This window comes from Penicillium lagena (assembly GCF_028827675.1).
Source record: "Penicillium lagena strain IBT 129212 chromosome Unknown utg000001l_segment0_segment0, whole genome shotgun sequence".
Classification (NCBI taxonomy): Eukaryota; Fungi; Ascomycota; class Eurotiomycetes; order Eurotiales; family Aspergillaceae; genus Penicillium; species Penicillium lagena.
In genome coordinates this window covers 2,167,027-2,192,238 of record NW_026623222.1, presented here as the reverse complement: position 1 = coordinate 2,192,238, position 25,212 = coordinate 2,167,027, and the positions used below count along the sequence as shown (strand labels likewise).

General features: G+C 47.3%; 8 protein-coding genes across 8 annotated transcripts; 3 read left to right on the top strand and 5 right to left on the bottom strand.

The window, feature by feature from the left end:
* Positions 1-376: 376 nt before the first annotated feature.
* N7510_000954 (uncharacterized protein) lies at positions 377-2,074 on the bottom strand (the record flags this gene model as incomplete). The annotated part of the gene is made up of 1 exon (XM_056972881.1): positions 377-2,074. One exon carries the CDS (start codon positions 2,072-2,074, stop codon positions 377-379), a length of 1,698 nt encoding a protein of 565 aa, XP_056837998.1.
* Positions 2,075-3,360: 1,286 nt separating this feature from the next.
* N7510_000953 (uncharacterized protein) lies at positions 3,361-3,854 on the top strand (the record flags this gene model as incomplete). Its single annotated transcript, XM_056972880.1, has 2 exons — positions 3,361-3,471; positions 3,720-3,854. The coding sequence occupies 2 exons, from the start codon at positions 3,361-3,363 to the stop codon at positions 3,852-3,854; spliced, it is 246 nt and encodes an 81-aa protein (XP_056837997.1).
* N7510_000952 (fungal specific transcription factor domain-containing protein) lies at positions 3,847-4,991 on the bottom strand (the record flags this gene model as incomplete). Its single annotated transcript, XM_056972879.1, has 2 exons — positions 3,847-4,381; positions 4,453-4,991. The coding sequence occupies 2 exons, from the start codon at positions 4,989-4,991 to the stop codon at positions 3,847-3,849; spliced, it is 1,074 nt and encodes a 357-aa protein (XP_056837996.1).
* Positions 4,992-5,564: 573 nt separating this feature from the next.
* On the top strand, positions 5,565-8,009 carry N7510_000951 (glycoside hydrolase family 31 protein; the record flags this gene model as incomplete). The annotated part of the gene is made up of 1 exon (XM_056972878.1): positions 5,565-8,009. One exon carries the CDS (start codon positions 5,565-5,567, stop codon positions 8,007-8,009), a length of 2,445 nt encoding a protein of 814 aa, XP_056837995.1.
* Positions 8,010-10,797: 2,788 nt separating this feature from the next.
* N7510_000950 (uncharacterized protein) lies at positions 10,798-11,229 on the bottom strand (the record flags this gene model as incomplete). Its single annotated transcript, XM_056972877.1, has 1 exon — positions 10,798-11,229. The coding sequence occupies one exon, from the start codon at positions 11,227-11,229 to the stop codon at positions 10,798-10,800; it is 432 nt and encodes a 143-aa protein (XP_056837994.1).
* A 1,485-nt stretch (positions 11,230-12,714) lies between these two features.
* On the bottom strand, positions 12,715-15,919 carry N7510_000949 (FUSC family protein; the record flags this gene model as incomplete). The annotated part of the gene is made up of 6 exons (XM_056972876.1): positions 12,715-12,821; positions 12,889-13,050; positions 13,109-14,170; positions 14,231-14,633; positions 14,693-15,480; positions 15,553-15,919. The coding sequence occupies 6 exons, from the start codon at positions 15,917-15,919 to the stop codon at positions 12,715-12,717; spliced, it is 2,889 nt and encodes a 962-aa protein (XP_056837993.1).
* A 6,186-nt stretch (positions 15,920-22,105) lies between these two features.
* Positions 22,106-22,513, top strand: N7510_000948 (uncharacterized protein; the record flags this gene model as incomplete). The annotated part of the gene is made up of 1 exon (XM_056972875.1): positions 22,106-22,513. One exon carries the CDS (start codon positions 22,106-22,108, stop codon positions 22,511-22,513), a length of 408 nt encoding a protein of 135 aa, XP_056837992.1.
* A 160-nt stretch (positions 22,514-22,673) lies between these two features.
* On the bottom strand, positions 22,674-24,990 carry N7510_000947 (uncharacterized protein; the record flags this gene model as incomplete). The annotated part of the gene is made up of 2 exons (XM_056972874.1): positions 22,674-24,506; positions 24,622-24,990. Coding segments are annotated over 2 exons (2,202 nt in total), but the record flags the coding sequence as incomplete, so codon positions are not given.
* Between the last annotated feature and the right edge of the window lie 222 nt (positions 24,991-25,212).

Genomic DNA, 25,212 nt, shown 5'->3' with positions numbered 1-25,212 from the left:
ACTTGAATTTATACCTCGCACAAAAGTCGTCGAAGCCGCGATAGTAGTCATGGCATATAGACGAGAGCTTTCTGTAGATGTGCAATTATAAGTCAGTCTTCAGCCTCCAAGTCTGAGTGTACACAAAGGGAAACGATTCATGGACTCCAAATCAGAATATGGAGCAATTAACAAAACTCTACCTCCTACATGGTAAATGGGAAATATCCCATCCACATTGAATCAAAAGGAAGTCAATATATTAGAATATATTTCGACGTTTTGTTGCGGACATACACAAGACATTATCCATTGCTTCGTCCACCTTAACAGAACATAATGATGTGATGGGTTAAATAATCAATGGCATATACTCTTGGCCTCCCCTATCTGAAAACTACTGCTTCTCAGTAAGAACAGCACTGTCGGGAATAACTTCGAAGTTGTTGGAGCGGAACGGGGTGACCTCGAACTCAGAGAACTTCCTAGCCGAAATCTTCTTCTCAAACAAGATATCGAGTTCACTTGCAGTGCGCCCCTTGGGTTCCGGTAGGCGGAAGAATGACCAAACGAAGCAAATAAGGCAAAGAGGTGCCCAGATGAAACCTCCCTTGCCCTTCAAATTCCACGCAGTGGGGTTGAGAATGGGGGGATTAAGGAAGTTGGCAATGATGCTAGCGATGTTGTAGCAGTTACGGGCGAGAACTGCGCTCTTGATTCGAAGACGAGTCGACGGGATCTCAGAGATGAGACAGTAGGTGACGGGACCGACAGTGAGGTCGTAGGTGAAGACGAAGACGAGGAGAAGAGCAGCAGACGAATAGCTCAGACCGGGAGAAACCTTGCTCGGAATACCCAGAAAACCCACCAGCATCAGCACCGTGAACATGATACCCAGGCCAGTAACAAACAGCTTTCGGCGGCCCACTCTTTGCATCACAAACCAAGAGCAGACGGTACCACACCAACCAATGGCGTTGACGCCGAGACCAAAATCGAAAGCTTGGGTGTTACTGAAGCTAATTTGCTGGAGAAAGTAGACAATGTTGCCGCCGTACCAGATACCACAAAAGACCTGACACATCCAAACGCAGCAGACGATCTCAGTGCGGCGAAGATTGACTCCTTTGAGACAGTCCCAGTAGGTAACTCCCTCTCGGGTCAGCCTCTCGTGAGTGTTGGTGATGATCATTAGCGCGACGGCATCATCCGGTTCATATTCCGAATCACCAGGACTAGCCAATCGGTTGAGTGACCGCTTTGCTTCTTCAGTCCTTCCGTGACGTACCAACCACCAAGGAGATTCGGGGGCAAAGAGAACGCCGATAATAATTGGGATAGGCCAGACCCATTGAATAGCATAGGGAATGCGCCAGCCCCATTCGTCGGTGCGACCCAATAGACCTCGCAAGACTCCAGTCGAGATGAATTGACCAGTAACCCAACAAAGGTTCACATAAGTGGTCAGGTACGGACGAAGGATGATGGGGCTAACCTCGGCAGCATAGGTAGTTGTCAAGGTCTGGAAGGCACCCCAGGGAATACCACAAAGAACCTCGCCGGCAAATAGCATTCCAATATTGGCGGCGAAGAACATGATGAAAATGAAGCCGACCAGGGCAACTAAAGCGCCGAGCATAGTCTTCTTGTAGCCCCAACGATCCGCGATGAGACCGGCAATAAGAAGGCCCAAGATCTGGCCGACATTGGTTCCATTCTGCAAGCCGGTTTGCCAGTTTGATGTGACTTGATATCCACCCTCCTTCGAGGGAATACCAAACCGCTTCTGGAATGTCGGGTAGGCGTAGAAAGAGCCGAGGAGAGCAGTGTCATATCCTTCCATGATAATGGCAAGGGACAAGATGAAAGAGAAAGCAACCGCTTTCGGAAAGAGTTTGAATGCATCCCAGTTGGTTAAGTGATGTTCAAAATTGGAAGCTCGACGGGCTTTCTCGACCAGATTAGCGAAGTCCGGGATTTGCTCGGACATTTGCAGAAGGACTTCATCGTCAATTCCGATGGTATTCTCGCCCAGCGACTGCGCTGGCACCGCGAGGTGATGCTCAAGGTGGGTAGCCGCTTTCAGGTCCTCCATGACTCTAGATTGGCTTGGACTTCTCCCAGGCTTCTGGAGGGGGAAATATAGAGTAAAGGCAACTTCAGATCGGTGTGAGCTATTAATAAGGCACGAGCTTGAGATGGAGTGACTGTAGAGGGAGGACCATCGAGTTTATATCAACAATCCCCTTCAGTGCAGGAATTCCATCATCTTGTTCTACACCCGAGTATGCAAACAAGCGCTTCTGATGGGCCACATAGTCGCTCTAATTTTGCGGGGAGATTGTGGAGAAATACGGTTGACATACAAAGTTCCTTCACTTGTGTCCGAAAATGGCGAGTTCACCGGCAGCGTAAGACTAGGCTCGATTGAACCGCCCTTTTTTTCGCTGCATTTTTCGGTGTAACCGAGCGACGACGCTAGGGGGCTTGTGCGAGAATCACACTAAACCAAGTAAATTGGCAAGTTGCTTCAAATGAACCTCATGGGTTACCACTGAGTTTAGCGACGGCCTTTCCAAATAGAGAGTAGCGTGTTGTAAGCGAAGCAGCTATGTTTATTGGCAGTAGTAAAGAGGTCACAAGGAGAGCGCAAGGGAAAGTGGTTAGTGGCGGCGAGCCAGTCTAGATTCCGCTAATTCAGCCACATCGCACACCGGAACAACGCGGGGAATGCCATGGAAAGGTTTATTATTCGGTGCATTTTTCGCCAGAACTTGGATTGAATAAATGTGAAGATCTGATTTCTGAGTGTTGCAGCGAGTCGAACAACAAAACGAGGTCGCTATGTATATCGCTCCTTTTTTCGGCATTTTAATCAAGACGCAGTTAGAGAAAACCATGGCTGTAAGAATCAATTTTGGAAGATTTGAAACATGCAATGACACCTGGTCAGGGCTTATGTTTAGCTTTGCTCGCTCTTCTAAATTGCCTGCAACATTGTCTCCACCTGTTTCTGCAGGGATGCCCTGACATTCGGCACTAATCCATGCGGGAAGAAAGCCTGTGTCCCAACACTCTTTATTGTTTCGCCACCTAGACAGACGAAGTAGATGCTTGTAGCTCTTCAGGTGGGATTCCACTACTTGGTCGTATTCCTCTGTCTTGCCCCACCGATCTGACACTTTTTATATAGACTCAGCTTGTGCTGGGGCGGGGCCTTAGAGGGCTCTCCAAGAAGTGCCGATTCAAGCTAGTCTCTATCCTCTTTGGTGTTTACCGGTCCAGAGTGAAAATGTGGTAGGCTTTGCGTTGCCTCGGTCCAAGCTGGTATTGCAACTACTGCGCAAGTTGTTTGTCGGTCAAGGCCATGAGGCGCCCGAAATGCTGGAACTGAAATACATCTTAGATGTCTACTGGGACAGAAACTGCGGTCACGACTACGGCTCTCGCTACCACTACGACAACAAAATCCACTACGACCACCGCAACACAGTCCACCAGCACCAAGGCTTTCTTTGGACACTAAATGGTACTTTACAACCCCTATAATCCATATTTTGATCCATCTAATAGTGATCTTATAAACTTAAGTTATATTGATCCTATGCAATGCAATCACTCAGCTCCTCCAGATCCGGGGATTCCAGCATCAGAGGTATAGTGTTTGAAGAAGGGATCTGAGCTAGTCGCTGATGCAGTATGCAAAGCCTCTCTGACTTAATACCCCCGACCTGTGACAGCAACTGCTCAATCGCAATAACGGCATCTACCGGCCCGAAACGACACGTCTGATAGCTAAGAAGGTCTGGCATACACAGCACAGTGTCGAGGACAGAGTTCGCGACTTGAAGAAGCTTGATCTCCTGCTCAAATAAAATCACAATTAGCACCACAGCCCTTTCGATCTATGAATAGATGCAAAGGACAATCTCTTACCATCCCATAACCATGACTGCGCATAGATTCAATAGACACGTGAGAAAGACACTCCAAATAATCCTTGGCAATTGATAGCGGGTAGTCAAATGAGAGAGGCTCAATTGACGTGGATGAAGAGAGCATGAAGCGAGAAGCAGAGTACTGCCATAACAAAGAGCGGACCCAGGCGGAAGTGGTCAGAATATCCACATATTGTAATTCGGATGTAAGCTCTATTCTTGGTATTCTGACTGGAATCCGTCGTTGTATATCTAATATGCTGTCTTTTGAGTACACATCTGGCGCCTCGATAGCTCTTCTACCTGTAGCGGGTAGAACTAAGGGCCGTTGAACGTGCAGGAAGAGTTGTACAAGCGTACAAAATCCCGTATAAAGATTACCATGTGAAGTATTCCGTTCAATCACTGGAAGGCTTGGTGTTCTGTGGAGTGTAATTGGAAGGTCATGTTGGATACAAAAGGTCCTGGTTAAGAAAGTAAGAAAGTGTACAAAAAATTTAGGTCCTTGCCGAATTTCAACAAAGGGTGTACTAACCTTTCGGTGACGAAGAGAATCCAATAGCATCGTAGTTCCAATTGCCATTGTTTTGATTGCGCTGCATTGGATGGAGGAGTATGACACAGATGCATCAAATCTGCGTATGTGATTGCCTCACGAAGGGAGATGGTAGCGGGTGTAATCTGGCCTCGATTGGCATAGTACATATGAAGGAATATGGATGTAACGAGCGCCTGCAGTGATGGTTCCTGATGATAGCTATGCTCCAATCGAATACGAAGACACTCTTTCGCAAAGTCTTCTGCTGTCACCGAGATGTCCTCGTGGCATGGATTTGGTGTAAGCCAGAGGCGTATTTGTGCCAATGTCGCAGCACACAAGGCCGCTGCCAACGCATGGGGAGTGTGATCGTTGATTCGGTCCCTCAGTTGAGATTTCAGATCCTCAACATCGATGATCGGCCAGATATCATAGAGACGTCTTTGAAACACATCGAGAACAGTGCAATAGGTAGTAACAGAAATCCGAGAGTTTGGGACGCACGGAGTTAGACCGTCGAGTGTTGGGGTTGCCATCTCAGGCTCTGGTGTCGCTGCTCGCCGTATCTCTTCAATCTTGTGCTTAGTGCCTGATCGAAGTCCCTTCGGACCTGGCCTTTTGCGGACCCGCAGATAAGTACATGTTTGAGATCTGGTTAAGCAGGTCTGACATGGACGCTGCCGATCACACCTGACCCGCCGAACAAAACAACCGTCACAGGGGCTGTCCATGATGCTCTGTGATACTCGGTGGATCTCAACAGAGCCGGGAATTAGAGCGAGAATTAAATCATTTGAGACTTATTCACCGCAGCTCCCCGCCCTCGCCACCTATTTTTGGTGGCGTCTATGCGGGGAGGTGCCTCGGAAGGGAAAGAAGCTAGCGGGACAAATGAAGATGACAAGCAAATAATCCGAGCGACGGAGCCTGGCCAGCCCTGGTGACACCAGTCCCAGCGAAAATTACGGCGAATTCTGCGGAAGTTGTTCACATACCAATAGAAATGAAATGGTGAATAAAACTGATTGCTATATATCTTCACCCACACCCGCACTGACAATAGACTGGAGAGGTCAATAATCCTACATTTGACGTCCTCAGACCCCATCATGCATCGCTATTCCTTCCCGCACACGCCCGTCGCTAACCCCGAAGCGATCATCGGCGCTGGCAAATACCGATTCACCGTGCTCACCGACGGCCTCCTTCGCTACGAATGGGCCGAGGACCACCAATTTGAGGATCGCGCCTCAGTCCTTGCCATCAACCGTCATTTGCCCGTGCCAGAATTTCGAGTCAAAGAGGATGGGCACAGCCTTCAGATCATCACCGCTCGATTCCACCTTACATACGACAAACAAGAATTTTCTCCAAACGGTCTCAGTGCCGTAATTAAGGGCCACTACGGGCCTCATGTTAGTGTCTGGCGGTATGGAATTCAGGCTTCCAATCTCGGCGGTACAACCCGCACTCTCGACGAGATTGATGGCCGGGTCTCCCTAGAACCAGGCGTGATTTCCAGACAAGGCTTCGCGACTGTGGATGACTCCACGTCGATGCTTTTCGATGATCGAAAATGGGTAACAACAAGATTGCCCGGAAAGCGTGTGGACGGTTATCTTTTTGCCTACGGACACGATTACAGACGCGCCATCCAGGCATTCTATCTTCTATCAGGACCTCAGCCACTTCTTCCCCGATGGGCGCTAGGAAACTGGTGGAGTCGATACCATGCTTACACTGCGGATGAATACCTGTCATTGATGAGTCGATTCCGCAAGCAGCGGATTCCACTTTCAGTGGCAGTGTTGGACATGGATTGGCATATCGTCCATGATGACTGTGTCAAGGAGGCCGGGGTAACAGGATGGACCGGATACACCTGGAACAAAGAACTTTTTCCCGACCCAAAAGCATTCCTTGCCGAACTCCACAATCAGGGTCTATACATTGCTTTGAATGATCATCCTGCCGACGGAGTTCAAAGCTATGAAGATCCTTATAAAGAGATGGCTATCACACTGAATCATGACACCTCAATGGGCGATCCCATTCCTTTTGACATCACCAACCAAAACTTCGTAGATGCTTTCTTTGACGTGCTGCACCGACGATTTGAGAAGGAAGGACTTGATCTGTGGTGGGTGGACTGGCAGCAAGGGACACATTCTCGCATCCCGGGCATTGATCCGCTTTGGATCCTGAATCATTACCATTTCTGGGACAGCTCCCTCGGCAATAAGAGGCCCCTAACATTTTCCCGATATGCAGGGCCAGGAAGCCACAGGTATCCCATTGGGTTCTCAGGAGATACTGTGGTTTCATGGGATTCTCTTCAATTTCAGCCAGAATTCACGGCGACAGCCTCAAATATTGGTTTTGGCTGGTGGAGCCATGATATCGGCGGCCATTTTCATGGTGAAAAGAACGACGAAATGCTCATTCGTTGGGTGCAATTTGGCACATTCTCCCCAGTCTTACGTCTGCACTCGTCGAATAACATTTTCAGCATCAAGGAACCGTGGAATCTTGACGTTCCATATGAACAGGTCATGACAGAATACCTGCAATATCGCCATCGACTGCTTCCTTATTTGTATACTATGAATGTTCGTGCTTCTGTGGAGGGACTACCTCTTATCCAGCCGATGTATTGGGGTTATCCTGAAGATGAAGAGGCCTACAACGTTCCGAATCAATACATGTTCGGCTCAGAGCTTATTGTGGTACCAATTACTGCTCCCCAAGATCCGAAATCTCGGAGAGCTCAGGTGCTCGCCTGGCTTCCTCCTGGCAGACATGTGGATATCTTCACCGGCGTGGTCTATGATGGAGACCGTCGAGTCTGGATTAATCGGCGCTTGGAAGAATATCCAGTATTTGCTCCAGAGGGGGCAATTATTCCCCTCGATTCTGCGTCGGTACTTGAGAATGGCTGTGGGGTGTCCACCATGCTCGAACTCCTGGTCGTTGTCGGTGCGGACGGCACCTTTGAGCTTGTGGAAGATGATGGGAAGGGCCAACATACAGATCAGATCAATTTCCGTCGCACGTGCATTTCCTTTCATCAACAGACCGGTGAATTACACATTGAGCCGACGAGTGGTGGAAGTATCTCTCCTCAAACTCGCGACTGGAGTGTACGCTTCCTCGGATATTCATCGTTAGAAACGATACAAGTATATGCCGGCAACGAAAGAAATATCATAGACGGCGAGAAGCTTAACAATAGTCTTCACGTGAAATTGGGAACTTATCCAGACAATGTCCGAATTGTGGTCAAGTTGGAGAGGCATCCTACATTGAATGTGAATCAGCCTGCACATCAAATTGTTGAATTCCTGCGCGGCGCCCAGGTTGAATTGGATTTGAAAGACCACATTCGAGCGATTGCAGAGAGCTCTAAACCCAGGCTGCTGCAAATCGGGGACATTCATGCTCTTGGATTAGACAGTGCTATATTGAATCCCATCCTCGAATTCCTCTTGGCTGACTCTCGCGTCTCTTCGACCAGAGACAACCAAGAGATAGGATTCGTAGTGGTGGATCCGTAAATCACAGTGTTGTCTAGATTTAAAAGTGGGCTTTAACCATTGACAAATACATTATAGGAGTTTATCTTAGTACTTCATTGATATGTAATGCCCCTGCTCTTCCCGATATCTCGTCAAGTGTTTGACCCCTGCGCCTGATCCAACAGACTATTTGTACCTGTGGGCTTTGTTATTCATTTCCCGCGAGAATATGACAACATAACCTAGGCGATAGAAACCTGATGGAAATACCATTTTATCCTGCATACTGGATCATCAATTTGCAAGTGCAATTGTATTATCACTCTGTTATTGCGCACTCACTCTTCTCACCCAGGTGGCACCCAGCGGGACTCCATTGATGAACATCTTGAATGAAGACTAGCACATACGACCATAGGGTGCGAAGAACCCCTAGGGCTTCCTGTCCGCTCAGCCGTACTTAAGCCACATACTCTGCTCGGTCAATTCTCAATACGCCCTGAACTTTCAAAACAGCGATGCATGCTTCGTTGGGTGAGTACCTGTGATTTGGGTGAGAAGTTCAGAGACTGGGAGGACTGAGGTAGGCACAGGATGAGAATTATCACCCAAGGTGGGTAAGGGGCTAACTCACGATAATCATGTAATTTTCACCAGTAGAGAGAAAATGAATAGGTGGCAAAAGGACTGATGGCCGCTTAAACTAGAATACCATATTTCTCAGACAATATGGATGGACGGAGAAAAAGCTCCAACAACTCCTCGAGGCACGTAACAAGCTTGCGGCATCACATGATTATGTCGAGCTCTGCGCCTATGGTCTGATCTATCATCCCACCAGGCTTCGTGCAAGCTGCCATATCCATCACATATGTATTAAAAGTTCATTTGACAGTCTTAGTGGGTACTGCGTTGGGCTCACAGACTATAGAAACGAGAAAACGTTCAGGTCAACATTAGGTAACGTAGATTGGATGTGGATTGTCAACCAGCTACCAGAACAAGATTAATATGCCTGCCCCAAGAAGAATTACAAGAAATTCGGCCAGATTCAGATACAATTTCAAACATCGTGTGATCGGATGCGTCTTAGAGACATAAAGCCCCTGACCCGTGGATGCTGCTGGGACAGAGTCTTTGCCGCCGATCGGGATTGATTTGGAAATTTTCGATTGATCATTCCAAGGCGTCTCAGATATAATGATTCTTTGCCCCCAGGAAAGCACAGAGATTTCCGATTTTCTTATTTTGTCACCGGTGCGAATGACCATGTCAAAAGAATGAAACATTAGGACCTGTTTTGGACGTTTTTGTTCAATCACTGCTTCCGCTTGACAGTAACTTGACAGATCATACCCTGATTCATTTACCATTTGTAACCATTCTGAAATTATTGTTGAAACAGACGACGATGACAGTTTCCTAGAAGCAAGAGCATATCCAACAACCGTCAATGGTGTAAAGTGGGTTGACTTGCTTATAGCGTGGATGTTGGCCTTCATTAAAACTTTGCGGAGAAACAGTTCACATTGTACCGCGGTATGGTTATCTTCATTTATCTTTGCCGCCGTCCAACAATGTGCGGCACAGTGAAGGGCAGTGTATCCTTCATAAATCGGATCTCCTTCGATGCTGCTGGACAAATCGTGATTTGTATTTAAAAGCATCTGGACCCGTTCGAATGAAGCACCGTAGTACATTCTGTGGAAAAGTTGGTGCTGTAAGATAGTTCTACCACATTTGTTTCTCTGCTGGGAACTGATCATGAAATGGTCTTGATGAATGAGGTATTGTAAAGCATCTGGGGAGCCTTGGTAGGAATGTAATATACCCCAAGGTGAGCCGGCACACATAGGGTCGATCTGAGCGTGTTCAATATAGAGGCGCGCTAACTCAAGGTGTTTTTCCTCGTGGGGGCAACTCATGGCATAGTCAAAAGCGCTTCTAATCAATACATTCGATTAGCTAAGGGATGGCTCGCCCGAAGAAAATAAGTCAATATGTTACTTACATGCCTTTGTCATTTTCGGCGCGTGGGTCTACCCCTATATGCAAAAGGAATCGAACCAAGCTAGGATTCCCTGACCAAGATGCATACTTTTCATAGAGATAATCAATATAGCTCTTTATATAGCAGAATTTGCTTTATGCTTCCTTGTGAAGGATCAAAACTCACATGCAGCGCGGTATTTCCATTAGCCGACACATCAAACGGCGAGGCCAACTTTTTATCGAATAACCGCAAGACATTCTTCAAATCCCCTTCTTTGCAGAACTCAAAGAGAAGAGAATCTTCACTGATTTTATGCAGAGGGTATAAAGTATATGACCAATGGCCCATTTGATAGATAGCATGTAGCTGTATTCGGTACAAACAGAGCCATTCTACCAACTGCACGTCAAAAATGATCCTCTTGGTATGGCTGTGAGCATCGCTTTTCGTGTCAATCGGTCGATCTGGCCTTGCCCAAAAGGTCGAGTACTTTCGAATTCCTAGTTTACCGAGCCAAGAATTATATGTATGCAACGACCTGATGGACGTTGTTGGTCCCGGAGCCCTCACCACTGCTTCCTTGTTATATATGTAATCAGTATCAAAATCCCCGGGATCCCCAATAATTTTCTGTGATATGCTGTAATGCAGAGGCTTTGAAGCATGGGGCTGCCTAGTAGAAGTAGATTGTGGCGCATCGTGAAGGATATGTCTTTCCTTTTCATTTTGAAGTCCGAAATGGCTGGACGGGATAATTCTCCTGTTATGGTTTAGATTGAAAAGTTATTCGCTAGGGGGCTCGCATTTGGGGAAAGAGGGGGGTGGGGCAGCTTCTTACAGGGCATACTGTTGATAGGCAAGTATTAAGGTCAACTTCGCACTATCGAAATCTTTCACATAGTTCGCAATGCTCTGTCTCCTGAAGGCTAGGTTGATGGAAGATTTCAGCCCGCGACTTCCTTTCCGCGAAGCTGTCCGAGGAATAATCGAGAACGCGAGTCTCCGGATACGGGAGTGACACAATTTGAGCGATGCGTTGAGATGTTTGGTGTCAATAAACTCGGAGAAGTTCGAATAATCCTCACGTATTGACTGTATGATAGTTTCGAATAATAGCAACTCGGTTCTGAGGCTCTGTACATCACACTCTGCATGGCTGACCGAATCAAGGAAGGCATAAAGTTTCTGGATACAATTGCAGATCTGGCCTGCAAGGGACAAGACCCCTACAACTGAACCTGCAACACCAAGAGCGGCTTCGGCCATGGCTGCTTGAACTCGGAAGTTGAAGACATATGTTTCCGGATTTCAACGTAGGGTTATCGGATTGCGTAGACTGCATATAAAGACGACCAGAGTAATTGCAAGGTCAGCCTTGCCTACTGAACGTACGAATCCCACACGACTAGAGTAGTTCTGGGCTGCCAAGGCTGGTTCCACCTCATCCATTTGCTGACGGGTCTCACTGCAGCCTGAAATAGCGCGCGGAGACATCGATACCAATCATATGATGCTTTGGATGCACCAGTGGGCGGCTGTGTACACATGTCACGGGACCGAGCGTTTCAGCCTGAACGAGACCGTCCATTGATTTCGTACAGCAGCTCAACTGAGAAGGTCGATACGCCGGTCGCGCGACTAAGGGTGACTTTTGCTCGGCTTCTCACTCTGTCTATTGCGCACTCACCTTTCGCTCTGATTTCCGAGGCGGTACTTGCTACGTACTTAATTCATTCCAAAGACGAAATCAGCACATGCGACCACAGGGTGTGGAGAACAGGGCTTCCCGTCCGCTCAGCCGTACTTAAGCCACACGCCGGTCAGTTAGTAGTTGGGTGGGTGACCACCAGCGAATCCTGACTGTTGCATGTATACTCTTCTTTTTTTGGATAGAAAATTTTCTATGTACGAGAGTGAGTGAGCCCTTAGCATCCTCGCAACTTTAAAACGGCGAAGCGAGTTTCCTTTGGGTGTGGGTGAGAAATCTAGAGTGTGCAAGACAGTTGGAAATGGTGTCAGAATTATCTATCGAACATGAAAACAACTATACTAGCTAGTCGAGAGCACATGGTGCATTTTCGTCTAGCTATATAGCAGTCCTAGTGCTTTTTCGCTTTTGCATAGTTTCACTGATCCTACAAACACGGTTATTAGTGAAGTGAATATTCAACAAGCCTTTGAAGCGCGTATTACGCACCCCGCATCACGTAGGTTCACCGAGAGTACTAGAAGGGGCGAGAGGAATATCGTCTATCACTGGGACCTTGCTCCTACGACGCTTGAGAAATAGTAAATTGTAGCTTCCCACCGCCAAGCTCTTAGCGCAGATCATCTATTGAGGGGGCCGCATTGAATTGAGGGATATCGCAAAATTGCACCTTATACGTACAGTAAGTATTTGTAACATTACAGGATACATACGAAAAGTCTTTGGAATTCTATGGAATAGCATAGTGAATCTTTGCAAATCGGACTTGGCCAGTGCCATGCCACCCAATGTCTTGTTACCAGGAGGTCTGCCTCGTAGCACCAGCTTATCACTGTAGGGAGGGTACTGTAAGGCACTACTTTACAGTATACGAACCGCGAACGGAGAAAGGGTGGTGGATGGATTTTTGTACAGTATTTTAGCCTTATTATTTAAAGCAAGAAATACCATCGCTTATGTCTGCATCTCTTGGTCAACATAGTGCTTGGTTTCTGTCGAATATGGTCCAATGGCTATCTAATAATGAGAGGCAGTCGCTTAGATTACACTCTAACGGCACCAACGAAATCTTCATCCGAGGCTGGGAAAATGTGGCCAAGTTCCGCCATGATTTGAGCGATTTCATCCGACAATTGGTGGCTCACAACAACTACCATCTGTCAGTAACCCGGAATGTATTACGCATGCACAGAAAATGTCTCTGTCAGGGATCTTACCATAGGAGTAGAGTAGCACATAGTCTTCGTCATTCGTCGCGGGAGATGCCCTTTGGTCTTGACGATATTGAGAAATCTGCGCCAAAAGTCGGTATCGCGAGTCCTCTACGTTTGTTGGGAAATCGCTCAAGGTATGCTCAAGTTGTACTGATGATGCGATGACTGTAGTAGTGTATCAGCAGGGAATTGCCTCTATGTTCCACTCAATGATAAGACTTACCAGCTAGTAGATTGCTGATGCACTCAGATAGCTGCTGTCTAGCAGCGACAGTATATCGCAGAAGGGATATTTGCCCTTCTGAAAGTGCAGGGATGTCGAATAAGACTAGATCCATCGAATAAAAGTTGTCCACAATGTCTCTTGTCCGGCGAATGGCGTTACTGTACGCAGCATCTGGAAATGGATCTCCCAATTCAGCCTCGGAGCGTGCAGACGTCTGAAGAGGTTCGAGCTGTGAGAGGAGGTGCTCGATCTCGATCTTGTCACGGGGGTTCATATAAAGAACAGGTGCGCTTGCGTCAGCACTGAATATTGTGTTCAACGGCTCAGAATCCCAAATTAGGACTAGTCGGAGCCACAACGATTGTAGAGTTTCGTTCAGCTTCGTCCGTGCGCGAATGGGCCAGATGCCTCGCGTAATGATGATGCCCCATATGCAACCTGATATGACCGAAATGACTCGGTGGAGGACAATCTCGGTGATATTGAGGTGCTCACTCCCATTATCTGGGTCACCGATATCAGCTTGCGAGTGAGAGAAGGCATAAAGCACGGACAAATTGTAGGTTAATAAGATGAATCGGCCCATAGGGGCCTGCCCTTTAGCAATAATCATGTAGAAAGGGCCGAGGGCCATGATGAAACCCACCATTGCGAGCTTGAAAGCATCTCCTCCCGCAATGTACCAAGCACCTATCGAGCAGAGGCCCCCAAGACATGTACCGAGTAATCGAGCAAATCCTGTAGTGTTTGATGCGCCGATGGTCATGGAGCATACCAACATATATGAGACAAGGCCCCATTCTCCCCTCCAATATAGATAAAAGGGTCTTGTCACGGGTATGAAGGAAGGCAAGGCATAAAGCGCTGCTCCAATTCCTACTTTGAGAGCGAACTTGATCTCATCCTTGCGAATAATATCAAATGGCCCCCAAGCATCACCATTAGCTCTTTGATATCGTGTCCATCCTCGGAGTTGGCGTTCAGGTTGGTCGATAGCAATTGGCGTTCGTACTGAGCTTCTAGTATTGACTTCGGCGCGGTAATGTCTTGATGAAGACGCTGATGACGGGCGGTTTAGTGAGATGGTTCTTGTATACCCATCGACTTGAAGTTACTTACCTGCATCTAAATGATGTCTTACATGTTCTTGATCAGTTCGCCACCACGAAGGACGCAGCCAGTCCCAGGACTTCCCGTAGGGTCTTTCATCAACCTCAGCCTGCAGCTTCTCTAAAACCGATAACAGCTCTTTCAGCTGCATGCTTAGTTCGAGGAGGGAGACGGAAAAATACTCGCAAATGGCGAACATTTCCTCACGACCAGCCTTATTCACCTCAGTGACAGATATCATCTCCCATTCACGACAGATTGAAGAAAAGACAGCATTTCGAGCTTCTCGGTATACACTAACTGCTTCACTGATACGTGTGTACGCTCCATCGTTGATGAAAATATTATGATCGGGAGCGGGTCCAAAAGTGACTTCAGTGAAAATCTCTTTTAGGGTAGAAGCATGTGATATCTATCAAGCATTAGTGAACGCTAGCTTTGGATATCGCTTACAATTATAATTGTACTCACGATGGGCACTTCTAGTCGAGATGTAAGTATCTCGAATATCTCAGCTAGAGAGTGAGTTGAAGAGGTGTCTGGTTCAGTCTCAGGCGTCAACCCTGATGGTTCATTATCACAGCCTTGCGCGTCTGCCTGTGAGACAATTTGCGACTGGTTGATTAGCCTCGGCCTTTCTGTAGTGGTAGGAATGGAAAGGTCGATTCCTGTGTATGAAGGCTGTGCCCCTCTAATGTATTTGATCGGTGCAAGTAATTTGGCCTGTAAGGCTACTGCACTTCGTAGACCCCCTAGGCTATGGGTGATATCTTGCATGAAACACACGAGGTATTTCTCAAGATAATGCTCTCGCTCCGTTCCAGCCACATAGTGCTCAAGCCTCGTCTCTTCCAGGAGTTTCTTTAACTGACCGAAGACTTTGTCGTGGCGTGCAGATAAGTTGGTAAACTCGGCTGTCTGGAGTTCGTGATCCGACCCGCGGAGAAAGCTCTCAGTAATACTCATAAGCATCAGAGTCACTGTACCCGTTAAAGTGGAAAGGTCTCCTCGGAATTTCTTCCGGGCAGAAATAGGTAGTATCGATAACGACACGGCTGTTGAAACCCCTACGCCCAAAAGAACCATCCTCAGTACCTGGAAGATTTTCGTGAAAGAAAGGTCGCCTGTTTGCACAGCACCTTCTTTGGTAATGACAAGAATAGATGCCAAAGAAGCCAAAGAGCACGCGACATTGACGAGCGGATCGCCTAGTCTCTGTTTGATCCATCCGATGAATCCAAACCCACCCATGACGAAGACTATTAGTACCACAGCATGACCTAATTCGATCAAGTCGTGCTTCTTATGAAAGATGATGGTAACCCACATACTCGACAACGAGAGAAACGTCGCAAAGAAAAAAGCGACAAAAGCACATATCAGTGCCTTGTACATGCTGCCTTGCGATCTCGCTGGGTGGAAGTACACTGTAATGGTCGCCACCAGATGCTTTCCATTCTGGTGGCCCAAAACGCTTCCAATGATTGGTATAAAAACTGTCAGAGATGCAAGTAGGTACGCAAGGCTGCACTTGAATATTCCAACGGCGTGTTCTGAAGTGATCAACTCTCGCGCCTCGCTCCATGGGCGTAAAATCTTCCGGATGAATCGCATCATAAACTGTTCTTCTTCGACAGGTTCATTATCTAATAGAAAGGGCTCGCGTTCCTCTTGTTGAACGCTAGCGCTAGGGTGCATTTCAACGTCTTCCGGGCGATGGGGTCTCGATATCGGAAGGGTCTGCCGCGACTGCCGAGATCAAAGAATAGCGATCAGCATAATCCGGTATCATGTGAGAATCTTGCTTACTCCAAAGGAGAAGAAGCCCCTGGACGCCATAACAGCGTGAACTCACAACCACCAAGCCTGGGTTGGTTTTTCATTGAAATTGCGTTGCAAGCTTTCTGGTCAGAACTCCAACTTGAATATCCGTTCTCCCGGGGAATTCCTGCCCACCTTTCTGCCACCGTCTTTGGTTGGAGCGCATATTACGTAATGGATCTGACAGTCTTCTGATACCCGTCCCTAGTAGTAGTCGGGCCCTCACCCATAGACTGGTGAGGACCCAGGTACTCCAAAAAATGAGGCAAAAACAATCCGAGGAGTCCAGCATATTTGGCTTGCATCCATCCTCTCCAGTCGCGCGGCTCTAATCTTCTCACTCACGTGGCACTCAGCAGACTACATACATGAACAACTTGAGTGAAGAATCCAGCACATACGACCACAGGGTGTGGAGAACAGGGCTTCCCGTCCGCTCAGCCGTACTTAAGCCACACGCCGGCCAGTTAGTAGTTGGGTGGGTGACCACCAGCGAATCCTGGCTGTTGTATGTTTTTTCCCCCTTTTTTTTGCCCACTAGCTTTTTCAATTTCAGTGGCTGACTGATGCTAAGTTTAGTTTGTCTGCTTAACCGGGTTACCATTGGAGTATCTCACACCCGAAAGAATTCGACAAACCTCATTTTTCGGTCGCCCGCAAGAGACCTACCGCTTAACATCTTTCTCTAGCAAAAGCTGGAACACTGCCGTGTGACCAGACCTTGCAGCCCATTACAAAGAAGCTCTACCATATGTATCCCTGCAGTCGAGACCATGATGGGGCTTTCCTCCATTTCCGCCCTAATATATGGGAGCCAGTTTGCAAATAACTTATAATTCAACGTTTACTCATCTGAAGTGACTGCTCATGTTGAGATGCCATTGAAACATTTAATTCTCCCATTGTTCTTCAGCGCATTTGCACAACAGGAAATCGAGGGTGATTTATTGAAATGACCGTTAAATTTACTATAATAAGGGGAAGTGAATCGCTACCTGGGTCGATAGAGTAAAATGCTCCACATCTACTAGAATGACTCGAAACCTAGTAAGAGAAGAAAGGAGTAGGGCGTAATTAATTTTAGTTCCTATACGAGGAATCAAAAGGATGGTACTAAAGGCCGTCATGGGAATCGGTTAATCTAGATATCGGCACAATATCTATTGTCATTAGTGTACGGGCCTTCTAAATATCTGTCTCAGATAGACCTACCTTCCATCGCTCGGTATTAGTTTTCTCAAGAATGCTCATCAGACGGAGAAAGAGTGTTTTTAATCACCCTCAACTTTTGTCTTTGGATCTCTTGAACATACTGCCATGTAGTGGTTAGCATAAAATCTATCAATTCAAACTCATTTTTCGGAAACAATGCTCTTACATTTTCTATTGACTTGTTGACAATGTACCTCACAACTTCAACCTCGCTTGGTTGCCCAAATCGATGAACCCGGTCTATTGCCTGAGCCTCTGCCATAGGGTTTCAATGAGGTTCCATAAAATGGACTGAGTTCGCAACAGTGAGATCTATTCTGATTGTGGGGTTAGAATATGTGTGAATTGGAGCCAGTATGTTACTAGAGCCAGCAACATACCCTTATCTAGCAGCACCGATGCTCGCAAGCATTACGTTACACTCTAGATCACTTCCAAAAGATTCCAAAGCGGCTTTGCGCTGGTGAAGTGATAACGGCCCATCGATACGCTGAAATTTCAGACCGTTCGCTATGAAGGCATCCCCTACAAGATCGAGCATTTTTGTCCACTGACTGAAGATAACGCTGATTTGTACTCGACCCGCGCAGCAGGATGTTTCTAGATAGTCGAAGTCAGCCAACATTTTAGGCTTGATCGCAATAGCTCTCGTAGTTAGCTTTAGAATCACTTCTACCCTTGTATCATAGGTTCATTCAGAGCGAGACCAAGGCAACAGAGGTAGCACTGGCACGCTCGATGTCAGACCTGCTCCACTTTATTTAAACATTAAGGAGAGCAATACAATAGCTTCCCGCTTCACAGGGTAAACACTAAACAGATGATGCTCGAGAGGCAAGATAGATACCAACCAAACCTGGCCGATCCCGTGGACGGAGCACCTGACTTGCTCCCTGGAGTAATTTTGTTCGTTGACATGCAAAACAATCGAGCATCTGACCAAGGTCTGCCTCCAGGATTTAATGACGCATTATTCCAGGCTACGACCATAACGGGAGTAACGCTATCGAGTTATTTGAGATACGTGGACAACTTGCGGCCAGCCTCGAATCCTGAAATCGAGAACAGCTCTCCAGTCGGGCAGCTGGTGGACGAGTTGCTAAAGAAGCCGGCGGATCGCCAATATGCATTTGTGGTAAAAATCGCTAGAGAAAAAGAGAAAGAAAAAGGACATTAGTGTCTAGTCTCGGGTCTCTCGTCGGATGTGTATTAACCTGTAGAGAAGGCTCCGCCGGCATTTGCACATTTTGGAGGTGTAAATTGACCGCAGGAAAAGCCATCTGCTGGCCGATTCTGCTGAGAAAATCCACTCGCAATTTTGCTAGCATCTGAAATGGTCTCAGATATACAGTCTGATGAGAATGCAGACTGACAGCTGGCTTGGTCGGGCTCATTGATATGACCCTGTGTGGCTGGCCAAACGAATCACTAAACACCGTGAGACAGCCCTCATAGTTGAGATGCTCGTGATTAACGGCATATCCACTGGCATTTACAGCTCTGAAGGATTGGTTTAATCCGAGCGGCCCGATGGGGAAGGATAGCTGTGTAGACAGCGTGTAATTCCCAGAAGGATCTGATGGTGGCAAGGCTGGCGGCTGGGGAAAAGGCAGATTGACGCTGCCAGAAGCATTGTAATGTCCGGGCCACATGTTGTTGCTGCACTGACCAAGGTAGACAATGCTACAAGGAATAAACTCAGTAAAGATTGTAAATCCAAGGGAGCCATAGGAGGACACAGAACACTGTTACGAGACCGCGGGCTAAGTTGAAGAGGAAAAGGTGAGATAAAAGCCTGCCAGAAACGTTTTCTTATTGTGTATTTAAAGGAAATGAGTAGACCTAAGTCATGTAAAGAAGTAAAAGCTAGGAGGTAATGGAACGGTGGAGCAACAATAGATCAAGCGGGATCAAACAAACTGAACCTTGGGAATGCCAAAAGAGCGAAATGTAGCATTTCTATATGCAACCAAATGCCTTCCCCCGCTAACAATGAAGCGCTTCGACACTTACAGGGTTCTTGATACGAAGCCCAACTCAGCCTTGTTGCCTCCGCCGATGAGCCTGAGCAGCAGAGAAGGAGGGGACGAGGAGGTAATGTGTATATGGAGGTTTCGTGTAATGAGATTTCACCATCGTCATTGATGTAAAATACAATGTCCATTATGAGTATTGGAGAATCGACAGCTACACTACATAATTGAAAGCAGTATGTAATCTACGTAAAGAACAATACACTTCAAAAGGACAAGGGTACTCCGGAAAATCTCCCAATATAGACAAGTGTATTTTGGCGTTGGGGCTGGGGAATCAATCGAAGAATGTACGTGGGCGCATCAGTTTCGGGACATACTGTATCTCAATTATTAATGTCGCCTCTCGATCGTAGAAGCGGATGCACGCGTGGAAAAAGAGACCGATGTAACCGTTTTACATAATAATAGGCAACGCTAGTGCTTCGCCTCAAATTTGTCTTACATTTGGGGTTGGCAGTATGCCTAGTTTGAATACGAGGACTGAGGCGGAGACTCAATTCTTTTCACAAGGCTGTGTGAGGCTCACAAGGCATGAGGTATCTATCTGGCCCCCACTCTAAAAGGTACATAGTGATGAGGTTAGTAACCTCCAAAGGCCGTCAGGTCAAATTCTAGGTTCATGCTCTCTCACAAGCCCAGGATTTTACTGGAAGATTCCCAAAAGTTCGGATCATAGTGAGTACTAGAGAGGTTTATAGTAGAAAAGGTTGCTACTCAAAGAAGGGGAAGATTTCTATTTGATGTGCTGGCTGGCTATGCAGTTAGCGGCAATTAAGATCGGCAGCGATCGGCAGCGTTTCCAAGGTGTTGTCCGCCGAGCCCCTCGTCTGAGTCTAATTTTGGCTACCATGAATTGGTCGCAACTTCGCTAGATGTCAGCTCATGTTTAGTTGCCAATGACGTATAAGAGAACCATACCTACTTAGTTTGAGCACTGAATTCAAAGTATGGATCGACTTTCTCGGCTCTTTCTCGACTCTTTGCCTCTCTCTCCAAATTATTTACAATGCACGTGCTTTTTTCTCTATGGGTGCTTGGCTTCACTGCTCTCACCGCTGTCGCAAGTACCCCAGACTCCTTTGGCGCCTGGGTACAAACATTCCCGCCATGTCTCCAGCCATGTATCAATACAGCATTTGATAAGGACATTGCAACTCAATGCGGTGAAAGCGCAAAAATCAGCACCAATAGCAAGGCTTGGAATTGCATCTGCAATGCGAAGAACTATTCCCAGCTCATAATGGACATCCAAGGAGCCCAAAAAACCTCTTGCATTAATAGCAAATGTGCGGAGTCTCTTACGAAGAACGGGACCAACTCTAGTCGCCTTATTCAGAATTTAAACGCTCTCGATATCAATATATGTGAGCCATACTACGGAAGTAATTATTCCCTTCATAATTAACCGAACATGCTTGACGAAGATTGTTAGATGCTGCCTCTGTCTCGTTCCGGAACACGCCTATGTTAATTGGCATGGTGGGTTTACTGGGGTTTCTCATAGTGACATAGCTTATGCATTCATTTTAGTCCACTCAACTACGTATATGTAAAAAGGCTGAGGCACTAGTATCAGAAAGAGATCTTGTATATTATGTGCACTGTAAGATCTATAATGACGTATTTACCAGAAAAGCCTAAACGGCATGATCCGTCTATTCAAGATTTGGTTCGGCCTCTCTAGTCTGCTTCTACTGATTCGATCTTCCTGCTTGGTCGCTGCGACATTTTCCTACTAGTGTGTAGCCTTATCATCATCATTCAGCTGCTGTAATACTGGCCACCATGCTCGGTGATAGGCGAATTGGCATTGAATCATTGTGCCCTTCAGCGCGAGGACATTATAAGTTCAGTCCAATAGAACGTTCAGGAACATGAGATGACCATAGCGTCCCGCAATAACATATGAAAGCCCCGCCGGCTGCAAACCTACGGTTGGACCCTTTGCCAAGAAATGGAAGTGGCTGAGCCAATTGATCAACCCGATCTCGATTATTTACGGCATAAGTGGCTGACACCGCATGCCCTATAAGGAGTCACTACACAATTATGCCACCACATGCCAAGCCGAAGAGAAACACCCCGAACCTGGACTTCAAACTCTTCAACCCCACGTTATCGGATCTTCCTGGGCCCAATTCTTTTCTATTATACCATTTGGATACTTGGCTAGGCTCTAAATTACCCTTTCAAAGCGATCTTGTTCCAGGTAATGCCCCTGACAACATGACATCCGCCATCTCATACCCCCCGGAAACCAGGGGCGGCACTGTAACCTCTTGGATCCCAATGGACACTAGCTGGACCATGCCAACAGGCTGTTCATCCATGTACAGATATAATTTCTATCCACTCGACGGGCCTGAACTTATCGCGTTTGATCCATCATGGGGTCAGCTGATTAATTCGAGCTACAGCTGTCAACCGCCAGCTGCATCGAGTTGGTTTCTATCTTCGGCAAATGATGTGAAGACGGTCACGACTATTATGCCGTTGACTTGTCCGGATGGCTGGGCTACGGCGAGGACGGATGCCGTAAATTCAGACTGGTTATCCGTTCAGTGTTGTCCATCGTGAGCTTCACCTCCTGTTTTCTGAAATTTCGGGATCAAGGATTGAAATCCGATTTCGCCATTGATTGTTCGTCGTCTAAATTGTGGATTCCTACAGCGGTTATAAGATATATCAGGACAATCAAGCTGAAGGAATCGATTGCACATCGGGCATAAACGATCAAGCACTTCTAACGTACGAATCATACCTGACAGTATCCGCCGGTTCCAATTCCGGGCAACCAATTTCAACCGAGTGGACGATGGTGACGACACAAATTGAAGTGACAAGTGCCGTTGGGGCGATTGCGATCAATGGGTACGCTATGGCGACTTCGACGACTTTATCGGGGGCGGAAAGCTCAAGAAATTCGTCCGTTGGGTTATCGTCTGAAGCAAAGAGTGCCATTGGGGCTGGCATTGGTGTGGGAACAGTTGCAGTGATTGCGATTGCTGCTGCGACATGCTTCTTCATTCGAGGACGGAAGGCAAAAGCGAAGACGAAGCAATCTGCAGAGCTTGACACATCGGAGGGCCCCTCAGAATTGTATTCACGTAATATGGCTACTGAGTTGGGGGATAAGTTGACAGCGCCTGAGTTGGACGGGAGAGAAAATGCGAAGTCACCGGCTGAGTTGCCAGATAATAGGGCGCCGGTTGAGATGGAATGATGTTCTTTACCTCTGTTTTCTTATTTTCTTGTATACTCATGTGGTTAGATATACGTGTGCATCGACAATTCGTCTGATAGAAATATCCTGTGCAAGTACTTTGATGTTGACAAATGCCGCGTATTTATTTGGATACGTAGTCTCACTGAGTGCCTTCGTCTCAAGCTCCTCTCAATAGACTATCAAAGAAAGCCATGTCGACACCCTGGAAGGCCCAGTCATCAGCTCCAGCAGTCAATATATGGTGTTCATTCTGTTCCAGAAGGGTTTCGCATATCACACCGGGGGGCTGTAGTACAGTCTGTGGAGCAGCACAATAGCCGCCATTCGTAGATAAATCGACTGTGGCTTCCATTCGGGGAGCATGTTCTTCTACCGGGAGCTCCTCATGAAAAGTGCCTCGATTAGGGCCCTCTACATTCGACTGTGGGTGAGCCACCTTGGATATGACACCCTCACGTGTGATATTGATGGTGCCATAGTAGGGGATTTGGACATGGACAGAATTGCTGCCATCGTCACTAAGCCCCTTGACTGGCATCTGCGCACTTAAGTCCTTGGCACAGGGCGAGATCCCGTTGGCTGCCTCAGTCTCGATAGCCATCAGCCGCCGCAATAGGTCAGCGCTCTGCGTGCTTAAAGAGTCACCAAGTAATCGACTTTTTTCGTCCATGTTCTCCTGAATCTGCTCTACAAGCGCGCGGTCACCGGGGCGTTGGTGCGCTAGCAGATTCTCAGTCATTGAAGTCTTTTGTTGCCCTTGAGATGACACGAGAGAAGCTAAGCACCGATGTCCATCGAGATACGCTAGTAGCAATGTCATAGCCGCCATGAAACAGAAAAAGTCGATGGTCTTGCAGGTAAAAGCAAAACGATTGAATTTCTGAAACGTGAGGAAACGCGAGAGCACCTCACGAGAGGCGTTGACGCAAGTGATCCGCGAGTAATCGTATTGATGTCCATCGGAGGAGGAGCGGATCATGTAAGGCAGGTGGAGCTGGTTCAGCAGATTGTAGTGGAAAAGCTGATGAAATAGCCGTCGCATATCCCAAAAAAGCGCGTCTGGATCATCTTTGCCTTCGGCAGCTATATTTGCGGTGAGCCACCATTTGTAGGGCAGACACGCGGCTGCTCTTTGCAATTCCCCATCTATCTCCTGCGTGAGGGAGTAGGTGTGGAGGCTCGTATCGGAATTATTGCGTTCTAGAATGCGAGAGGCGACAACGCAATGTATTCGCTCAAGACGACCCATGGGTGTATCACCTTCGAGCAACGTCCCGGAAACCATGCTGTGGTCTTGTGTTGCCTGCGGAAGGCCTAACATTAGGCACAAATGTCGTTCGAGAAATATAATTCGAAACCAAATAAATTGCGGATGAGCTTCCGTCCCCGAATCAAGGATCTTGCACTGCGCCTGGCTTTCACATCGATGGAAGCCCATCAACTGTGCGATTGTCATAGCTCTCCGGACAGCGATCAAGCCCTTCCTTAAGTTTCCGCCATTCACCCAATACCAGCTCTCTATCATCACGCACTCTAATCCCTCGATGTAACCGACAAGATCATCATTGATGGTAACGAGGCTGATAGCAGTGTCGGCTAGTCGCTTCATCATATCGTGCGGTGGCTCTGAGAGTCCATCCAGCACTTTGTGAGAGTCGGGGGGCAGATTTTGTAAGAAAGTCGCGACGTGGAGCATGTATCTCGCTAGAAGAACGGGATGAATGTTTGGCCGAGGCTTTTCGAACAGACGCCCTAGAGGTCTGGGGTCACCACGGCTGAGGTCATTGTAGGGAACTGTCTGCATTCGGTAAAATAAGGTGGACATGTTACCGCATGCTTTGATTATCCTTCGAGTGTCTTCTTGTGAGGGTAAAGATTGATACAGACTCCGAGACAACCTCTCATATCTGCTAGATGGACTGTGTGCGCGTCTAACGCTTTGAAATTCAGAATCGCAATGGAATATCTCGAATCCGGCCAAGTCCTGTTCCTAATCGAGCAGCAGGCAGTTAGCACTCTTCAATGGCTTCTTAACCATCGTTCTGAACGTCATTCTTCAAGCTTCTCTAAGGATTCCACCTCAGTTTGTGATATCGGGTACATACCGCCGAAGGTTCCATGAAGGTCGATATAGGAGTAGGAATGTCATGGGTAAGTTTTCCGGTCTCCTTCCCAGGTATACATCCACCAAGTGGATCAGGGTTATCGGATCCTTTCTCGAGCAACTGCTCAACTAATGCTTCGACTCTCCCAACACGATCCCCCATCTGGAGACTCCTATCCAGAGAAGTTGATATCTCCTCAGGAAACTCTTGACCGACACATTTGATGCCACGACGAGTACAGCGGATACAGATGGTGTCTTTTGATGAGCTGAAGATACACTTCATCTTCCGTCGCCTGCACTCCCAGCAGCTACGTGTCCCCTTCCGGACCTTTCTCCGCTTTGTCTCGAGTCTAGCATCGTTTTCGTGAGCTATGCCAGACATCATATAGATGGCACAGAATGCAGAGTAGGTATTGTATATGGATTAGCGCGTTTGGTCCGATGTGGCTAAGGGTAGTTCGACGGTCGGAGACGGGTCACATACCCGCAGCAGCCGAATCTCACAGTCAAATGTCATATGAAAGCGAGAAAATACGTAATGCGAGTGCAGTGGACGAAATTTGGAAATATTTCAGGTCAAAAGACTTGA